Source organism: Rutidosis leptorrhynchoides, chromosome 5 (genome assembly GCF_046630445.1).
Source record: "Rutidosis leptorrhynchoides isolate AG116_Rl617_1_P2 chromosome 5, CSIRO_AGI_Rlap_v1, whole genome shotgun sequence".
NCBI classification, from domain to species: Eukaryota; Viridiplantae; Streptophyta; class Magnoliopsida; order Asterales; family Asteraceae; genus Rutidosis; species Rutidosis leptorrhynchoides.
The window spans coordinates 245,618,426-245,627,723 of NC_092337.1; the positions used below are offsets into that span (position 1 = coordinate 245,618,426).

The following is a 9,298-nucleotide window of genomic DNA, read 5'->3' on the forward strand; positions in this document are numbered from 1 at the left end:
GGATTGTGATACACTACGACTTGACCTTAATTGTTAGACAGATATTGACCAACATATAAATATATATAATTAATATAGGTTCGTGAATCCAAGACCAACCTTGCACTTGTTCAGTGCCGGCATATGCATTATTGCTACGAAATACAGTTTTGTGAGTTTCATTTGCTCCCTTTTGAAATGTTTTTGCAATATATATTTTTGGGACTGAGAATATATGTGCTGCTTTATAAATGTTTTACGAAATAGACATAAGTAATCGAAACTACATTCTATGGTTGATTTATTAAACCGAATATCACCCCCTTTAGCTTGGTAACCTGAGAATTACGCAGACGAGAGGTTCTGTTACTAATTGACATGAATCCTAAAGATAGATCTATTGGGCCTAACAAACCCCATTCAGGTTATGGATGGCTTTAGTACTTCGAGATTACTATTACACAGACGAGAGGTTCTGTTTGGGGATATTCTATGCATTAAATTTAATGTCGGTTACCAGGTGTTCACCATATGAATGATTTTATCTTTATGTAGACGAGAGGTTCTGTTTATAAATATGAAAATCTTGTGGTCTATTTAAATTATGAAAATGATTGATTATGATAAACTAATGAACTCACCAACCTTTTGGTTGACACTTTAAAGCATGTTTATTCTCAGGATTGAAAGAAATCTTTCGCTGTGCATTTGCTCAATTTAAAGATATTACTTGGAGTCATTCATGACATATTTCAAAGACGTTGCATTCAAGTCATTGAGTTCAGTAAAGATTATGATTAAGTAAATGACAGATTAGATCATTTATAGTTGGATATAATAAAATGGTATACATGCCTATCAACTTTTGATGTAATGAAAGTTTGTCTTTCAAAACGAATGCAATGTTTGTAAAATGTATCATATTGAGGTCAAATACCTCGCAATGTAATCATATGTTATTGTATTCGTTCTTATGGATTAGGACGGGCCTTTATAGATACTTACCCGAGTCATGTCATGGTGTGAAGCACCTTCATATGGACAATGGCAGTAGTGTTGACATCATGTACGAGCATTACTTCCGACAGCTGCCCGCAACGACGAGGCGAACCATCAAGCCTCCGATCACAGCCTTGTCTGGGTTTTCAGGAGAATCAGCGTGGCCCATTGGAATTCTAGACTTGAGGCTGGAGCTGAAACACAACAAGGACAAAATAAAAAAACGCAGTGAGAGCATAGAATTTTATGTAGTGCTCTCGTATTCTAGATACAATGCTATACTGGGAAGAACCTCCATTCAAAAATTCGGCGCTATACCATCCACAATCCACGGGATGGTCCAATTCCCAACAGAGCAAGGAGTCGCCACTCTCGAATCAACGCCGCTTGTTGCCTTATGCGCATCTGTTACCGACAAAGGAAGCTGATAATGCTAAAAACGAACATTTATTTCATAGCATTATTCCTCAAGAAAGACAAGCTTTTAGTTGCAATTGTTCTATTTACAAGTGATATTCGTTTAAATAATAAAAGGTGAAGACAAAAGACAGATTCGACGAATTGAAGACGCAAACGACCAAAAAGCTCAAAAGTACAAAAGACAATCAAAGAGGTTCCAATTATTGATAAGAAACGTCTCGAAATTACAAGAGTACAAGATTCAAAACGCAAAGTACAAGATATTAAATTGTACGCAAGGACGTTCGAAAATCCGGAACCGGGACCAGAGTCAACTCTCAACGCTCGACGCAACGGACTAAAAATTACAAGTCAACTATGCACATAAATATAATATAATATTTAAATAATTCTTATAATTATTTATATATTATATAAATAAATAAAAACCGTCGCAAGAAAGACTCCAATTTGTGTGAGCTGTATTCTCAAACTCCGCGACTAGCGGAGTTTGAAGGCCAAAAGGGCCGCGAGTCGCGGAGCCCCAATTTCAGAAAATCCCTATAAAGCTCGCGCATTCTGATCGTAATCATCATCTTTTTCTTCTCCTCATTCATACGTAAAATATATATATATATTTATAATTTATATTTTAATTTTAATTATAATTCTAATAATAAGGGTATGTTAGCGAATGTTGTAAGGGTGTAAGTCGAAATTCTGTCCGTGTAACGCTACGCTATTTTTAATCATTGTAAGTTATGTTCAACCTTTTTACATTAATGTCTCGTAGCTAAGTTATTATTATGCTTATTTAAAACAAAGTAATCATGATGTTGGGCTAATTACTAAAATTGGGTAATTGGGCTTTGTACCATAATTGGGGTTTGGACAAAAGAACGACACTTGTGGAAATTAGACTATGGGCTATTAATGGGCTTTATATTTGTTTAACTAAATGATAGTTTGTTAATGTTAATATAAAGATTTACAATTGGGCGTCCCTATAAATTACCATATACACTCGATCGGACACGATGGGCGGGGTATTTATATGTACGAATAATCGTTCATTTAACCGGACACGGGAATGGATTAATAGTCACTAGAATAATTAAAACAGGGGTGAAATTATGTACAAGGACACTTGGTATAATTGATAACAAAATATTAAAACCTTGGATTACACTCAGTCGACATCCTGGTGTAATTATTAAACTAAGTATTAAAATCTTGTTACAGTTTAAGTCCCCAATTAGTTGGAATATTTAACTTCGGGTATAAGAATAATTTGACGAGGACACTCGCACTTTATATTTATGACTGATGGACTGTTATGGACAAAAACCAGACGAACATATTAAATAATCCAGGACAAAGGACAATTAACCCATGGGCATAAAACTAAAATCAACACGTCAAACATCATGATTACGGAAGTTTAAATAAGCATAATTCTTTTATTTCATATTTAATTTCCTTTATTTTATATTTAATTGCACTTCTAATTATCGCACTTTTATTTATTGTTATTTTATCGCACTTTTATTTATTGCAATTTCATTATCGTTATTTATTTTACGCTTTAAATTAAGTCTTTTATTTATTTAATATTTTACATTAGGTTTTAACTGCGACTAAAGTTTTAAAATCGACAAACCGGTCATTAAACGGTAAAACCCCCCTTTATAATAATAATATTACTTATATATATATATTTGAATTTCTATAAAAGTAAACTAATATAGCGTTAAGCTTTGTTTAAAAAGATTCCCTGTGGAACGAACCGGACTTACTAAAAACTACACTACTGTACGATTAGGTACACTGCCTATAAGTGTTGTAGCAAGGTTTAAGTATATCCATTCTATAAATAAATAAATATCTTGTGCAAAATTGTATCGTATTTAATAGTATTTTCTGCTAAAATTAATAACTATTTTATATATACCTCGCACGACATCAGAAGCGCTACTCCTGAAGAAAAAGGCGTGAATGAATGGTGGGTCGTAGTTAATCCCGAATATCTGGAACAGAAGGTAAAGATAGGGGGAGTCTCACACACGAAACTAAAGAGAAACTGAGGAATATACTCATTTCCAATTCTGATGTATTCTGTTGGCACGATGCCGATATGACCGGAGTAATGCGAGAAATAGCGCAGCATTATCTACGCGCTAGTACTAATTTGACCCCTATCAAATAGAAAAAGCGACCGATGGCGCTCGAAAGAAGTGAATGGTTGCGCAGAGAAGTCGATAAACTGGTAAAGGCTAAAATAATGCGCAAAGTGAACTACCAGACATGGGTGGCTAACCCCGTACTGGTAGCCAAGTCCGATGGAATGTGGCGGCTCTGCATCGATTTTAAAGATATCAACAAAGCTTGCCTCAAGGACAATTATCCGTTGCCAGAGATAGACCAGAAAGTCGAGTCGCTCACAAGTTTTAGGTTTAAGTGTTTTCCGGATGCCTACAAAGGATATCACCAAATACAAATGGCGGAGGAAGACGAGGAGAAGACTGCGTTCCACACAAACCAAGGGATATACTGTTACACCAAAATGCCCTTTGGACTAAAAAACGCAGGTGCTACTTATCAACGCACTATGGATACAGCGTTTGCTAAACAAATTAGACGCAAGCTTGAGGCGTATGTTGACGACCTCGTCATTAAAAGTAACACCGTAGAGCAATTGCTAGCAGACATTCTTGAAACATTTAACACGATCAGGAGCGTCAATATGAAGCTCAAACCTGCTAAGTGTAGGTTTGAAGGAGAAGAGGGAAACTTCTTAGGGCACATCGTGACTACGCGTGGAATCAAAGCGAACCCAAAGAAAATAGAAGCAATTGAGAAAATGACCTCTCCTAAAACAAAAAATCAAGTTCAAAGCCTCAATGGAAAATTAGCCGCATTAACTCGATTCCTGTCTAAGGCCGCTGTAAGATCGCTCCCATTATTTCATACCATGAAAGACTGCGCTAAAAAGTCAGATTTCAATTGGACTGATGAGGCAGAAAAGGGATTCCAAGAGAAAGGCCCTCCTCAAAGATCTCCCTACGTTAACAGAGCCTATCACGGGTGAGACCCTGATACTTTACCTTGCGGTGTCTAAGGAAGCTGTTAGTTCCATCCTCGTTGCCAAACAAGGAGATGCCCAAATGCCAATATACTTCGTCAGCAAAGCATTGTCAGGAAGCGAGTTAAATTATCTCCCCATAGAAAAACTCATATACGCGCTCGTCGTCACTTCCTATCGTCTACGCAGGTACTTCCAAGCGCATCCAATTACGGTACTCACTAACCAACCTATTCGACAACTACTCTACAAGCCAGAATATCGGGGAGATTGACCAAATGGGCGATAGAGCTGGGCAAGCATGAAATCGCGTACTGTGCCAGAAGCGCTATTAAAGGACCCGTGATGGCTGACTATCTGGCCGAAACAGCCGCCGATATGCGAGTAATCTGCGACCCTGAACAACTCCTCGTGCCTTCTCCCGAACTATGGGAGCTCTATACCGATGGTAAAGCAATCTCTGAGGGCACTGGTGCAGGTCTAATTCTCACAGGTTCACATCGGGAAGAGCATACATACGCGCTGCGTTTCAATTTCAAGGTGACAAACAACGAGGCAGAATATGAGGCAGTACTGGCTGGAATGCGCATAGCCCGAGAGTTAGGAATAAAAAAGCTACAAGCCTATGTGGATTCACAATTAGTCGCTAATCAGATAAATAGCACGCTCGACGCCAATGACAAATCCATGCAATCATACCTGGCTCTGGTCCACTCACTAACTGATACATTCGTTGACTTCAGAATCAATGAAATCCCTAGGAGTCAGAACAAATAGGCAGATGTACTCAATAAGCTGGCAGCTCTCACTTTCAACCATTTGGAAAAGAAAATATTAGTGGAGCAAGTTTTCAAGAAATCCACCGAGCCGGAGACAACGGTTGCATCCGTCGAAGAGGAAGAGGTGACTTGGATGACAGACATCATAGAATTCCTGCGGACTGAGTCTTTACCAAAAGGAGAGAAGGAAGCAATGAAGATTAGGGTGAAAGGGCTAAATTACAAACTACGAGGGGAAATCCTATATCGAAAATCTTATCTAGGCGCATCCCTACACTGCGTTGGACCCAAAGAGGCTGCTATGATTATTGACGAGGTTCACAAAGGATCTTGCAGGTTACATTCTGGGTCGAGGACAGTCACCGAGAGGATTAAACGGTTAGGGTATTATTGGCCCCGAATGTACGCTGATACGGCAGAGAGGATAAGAGTTTGCCAAGAATGCCACTTACACGCACCAGTTAGCAGGGCACCGCAACACCCTATGATACCCATCACATCACCGTGGCCGTTCTGCAAATGGGCTATAGACATAGTGGGACCTTTCCCAAAGGGCGCGGGAAATTCTGAATACCTAGTGGTCGGTATCGGCTTCTTTACCAAATGAGTGGAAGTGAAACCCCTGCTCACTATCACCAGTAAGCAGATCAGAGATTTTTTTTTTGGGAAAGCATTGTATGCAGGTTCTGCATACCTAACGAAATTGTCAGTGATAACAGCACATAATTTGAAGGCAACCCCTTCCGCAGCTGGTGTCAGGATTTGAACATCAAACAACGTTTCACCTCCGTCGTGCACCCTCAGGCTAATGGCCAATGTGAGGTTACAAATAGAGATATTGTTCACGCCATTAAAGCAAGGTTGGGAATGAAGAGCAGGGGATGGGTGGATGAGTTACCCAAAGTCCTATGGTCACACAGAACAACGCACAAGAATAGCACAGGAGAAAAACCGTTCAGTTTGGTATACGGTTCAGAGGCGGTAATCCCGGCAGAAATAACCGTCACAATAGAAAGAGTTATGTCGTACATTGAGGGTGAAAATGACGAAAGGCTGCACACAATCTGAATTACGCGGAGGAGCGCAGAGAAATGGCCACAATTCGCGAAGCCACCAACTAACAACGCATTGCAAAATATTACGACAAGCGCGTAAGGGTAAGAACTTACAAGGTAGGAGACTTGTGTGGCGTGACAACCAAGCGAGCAGGTCCCAAAGCACTGGGAAGTTGGGGCCAAACTGGGAGAGACCTTATAAGGTCATTGCAATCAGTAACACTGGAACTTACAAACTGGCAGAGCTTAAGGGTAATCCAATGAAGTGGACCTGGCATGCTACCGCGCTTAAAAAATGCTACATATAATATAGAAAATAGGAAGATTTCATCACTCACCTACTTTGTCTAGATTTACATGTAATTACTAAACAACGCGCCTTTGTAGATCAACCATGTGCTGCGTTATTGTAAAAATCATTTTTTCGATTATATTAAAGCATTAAGTCATTTTCGGTTATAATTTCATGTACCTCTCGGAGTTGAATAGCTCTATGACTCAAATTGCATGCGCACAGTAATATACTAGCGCGTTCCTGCCTCTTTAAGGGATGAATTTCCCTAGCTCCCGCGCGGCAGAAGTCTGTTTGGCGACAGACTAGACTATTTACCAGAGAGCGACGGTCATTGGGTTGACCTAGTTCCACCCGAGCAGACCTAGGGATCTGCAAGTCATGACTATAAACGAAAAAGCATTGGTCGCGCTTGACCACAGTCCCAAACCAGCGTTTGGAAGACTCTTCGATGAGATTACGAGCATGCAACCTAAGTGTGCGTTGAGTGCACATCAATGTACACAGAGATTTGCGATGGCACGCCAAGAGTAAAAATAATGGCGTTATCATTAACAGAGCAATAATATAAAGCAATCAATGTACCACAAGTTTACATCACGATAATATATTTTTTATTTTTCAAAAATACACATGATACAAAATGTTACACGCATCATAACTGTAGCGACCCGACAAAATCGTCATTGACGGCGCCGTCTACTTAGGTCCCGTTACATGGTCATAAGTCTTTAAAATGACATTTGACCAAAATATGTCGCATTCATTTCAAATGTAAAAATGTTTCAAGTTTACAAAAGTAGTTCAACAACTAGTGACGTCACAACGTTTTAAGTACAAATGAAACTTATGCAGCACAGTTAAATGTAAAGTCAAAAGATGCTCCATGTATGCATGTATACTCGACATCCAAGCAAGTATCAAAATAATGAGTGGAAGCATGTAACACATATCGTTCAAGGACCTGAGAAAAACATAGAAAATCTGTCAACGAAAAACGTTGGTGAAATCATAGGTTTAGTAAGTAAGTAAGTTGAACCACAAAGTTTAGTATAAGTCGATTATTCCAATCATTTGATTTCTGTAGATATCGTTGTTTATCGAGCACCCAATTATCAAAGCTTAACTGTATCATTTACCTCTGCATAATAGTGTTAGAACATACACCGTAAAGAATATATTTCATCTGAATAACGATAGCGAACCGTTCGAATGAGGGTTAGTCAAACCCGTATGGATCCACACAACATAATTTCTCGCTTACACAATTCAAGTGTAAATAATGATAATTGAATTAAGGATTTTTGTTCAAACTCGTTCGTGGAATGTTTGTTTTCGTACTTGTGTTCAATTTGTAAAGCGAAACGTTTATGTTTTCTCATCCCAAATATAAGTATAAAAGAGTAAAAGTGGGACTATGATCTCACCTTGAGTGCAAGAGTATAAAAGTACTTCACAAGTAAACATGTGCAAGAACGAATGCTAGTCTTGATCTAAACAAGTAGGTCGTATCAATAACGGTAAACACGATTGGTCAAAGTTGTTCAATTAGTCCTATGGCTCTTTACGACTCGATTATATAGCATGTGAGTCAAATTGTCAAGTTTCATGCAAGATACAAGTATAAAAACAAGTTAGAACAATTGCATAAGTATTTGGTTAAGTTTGATTAAAAGTCAACGAAAAAGTCAACACATTCGGGTCGGGTCTCGGACAATTTTTCTGAGGTTTTTAATCATATATAAGCATGCTAGAACAAGTTACATGTTAATCGGAGGTGCGTAGCATAGTTAGAATTAAACGGTAAACGACCAACCAAAACAGAATTTTGTAGTTCATTTGGACGGCGTCCAAATAGGTTGGACGGCGTCCAGCAGTGAAGGGCTGGACGGCGTCCAAGTGTTTAGACGGAGTCCAAAATGGTATACAGATCCTGCTTTGCTGAAATCACACAAGTGTACGAACCAAACTTCAAACAATCACAATTTATGATCCGCAAACAATCAAAACATGTATCTTATATCACCGGAAAGGTATTTTGACGAGGAACACAACTAAGCACTTATAATCAAACAATAAAATTATTTACAATAACCGAAATCTCGTCAAGTGATCATTAAAAGTTCATCTTCAAAGTTTCAAGTTCACAAATTTCATAAGATGATTCGGGAACTTACTACCTACATATAATACGATGTTTCGTAGGTAATTACGCATACAATACAACTAAACACTTACCAACAACATTTCATAGCATTCAATGCATCAAAAGTTCATATTTAAGTCTATCAAACCCTAATCAAAATCACAAAATCAATAATCATGTTAGTGAAGTTTTCTTAATCAACCTACACATCAAATTGAAGCTAATGATGCTAGTAACACAATTAATACATGAACTTTAACATAACAACAACATTTAATCATCCAAAACTCAAGATTAAACACACACTTTTCAAGTTCAAGCTAGTTACACTAAAACAACAAGATCGAGCATACAAATCATATATTCATGTTAGACTTAAGCCATAGACACTAATTATCACACTTTTAAGTTTAAAAGATCAAGAACAAGAAATTTAGTGTTTTTAGAAAGTTACCCAAATGAGATGAAGTTGGTATGGATTCGAAGAGGAAGATGCAAGGATTCCAAATATGTAATTCGTTTTGAAGAACGCTTGCTAGATCGAATTTGGATGATGACTTTGTGTTT

General features: G+C 38.2%; 2 protein-coding genes across 2 annotated transcripts; both read left to right on the forward strand.

The window, feature by feature from the left end:
* Nucleotides 1–1,016: 1,016 nt before the first annotated feature.
* LOC139849325 (uncharacterized) lies at nt 1,017–1,406 on the forward strand. Its single transcript, XM_071838984.1, has one exon. It carries the CDS (start codon nt 1,017–1,019, stop codon nt 1,404–1,406), a length of 390 nt encoding a protein of 129 aa, XP_071695085.1.
* A 4,435-nt stretch (nt 1,407–5,841) lies between these two features.
* Nucleotides 5,842–6,306, forward strand: LOC139849326 (uncharacterized). The gene is made up of 2 exons (XM_071838986.1): nt 5,842–5,876; nt 5,988–6,306. The coding sequence occupies exons 1-2, from the start codon at nt 5,842–5,844 to the stop codon at nt 6,304–6,306; spliced, it is 354 nt and encodes a 117-aa protein (XP_071695087.1).
* The last annotated feature ends 2,992 nt before the right edge of the window (nt 6,307–9,298 follow it).

Excerpts from the sequence above, each read along its gene's own strand:
- LOC139849325 (XM_071838984.1), top strand. The coding sequence starts at position 1,017 with ATGGACAATGGCAGTAGTGTTGACATCATGTACGAGCATTACTTCCGA.
- LOC139849326 (XM_071838986.1), top strand. The coding sequence starts at position 5,842 with ATGAGTGGAAGTGAAACCCCTGCTCACTATCACCA. Across the intron at positions 5,877-5,987 it reads ACCCCTGCTCACTATCACCA|CTGGTGTCAGGATTTGAACA; the intron begins GTAAGCAGATCA and ends CCCCTTCCGCAG.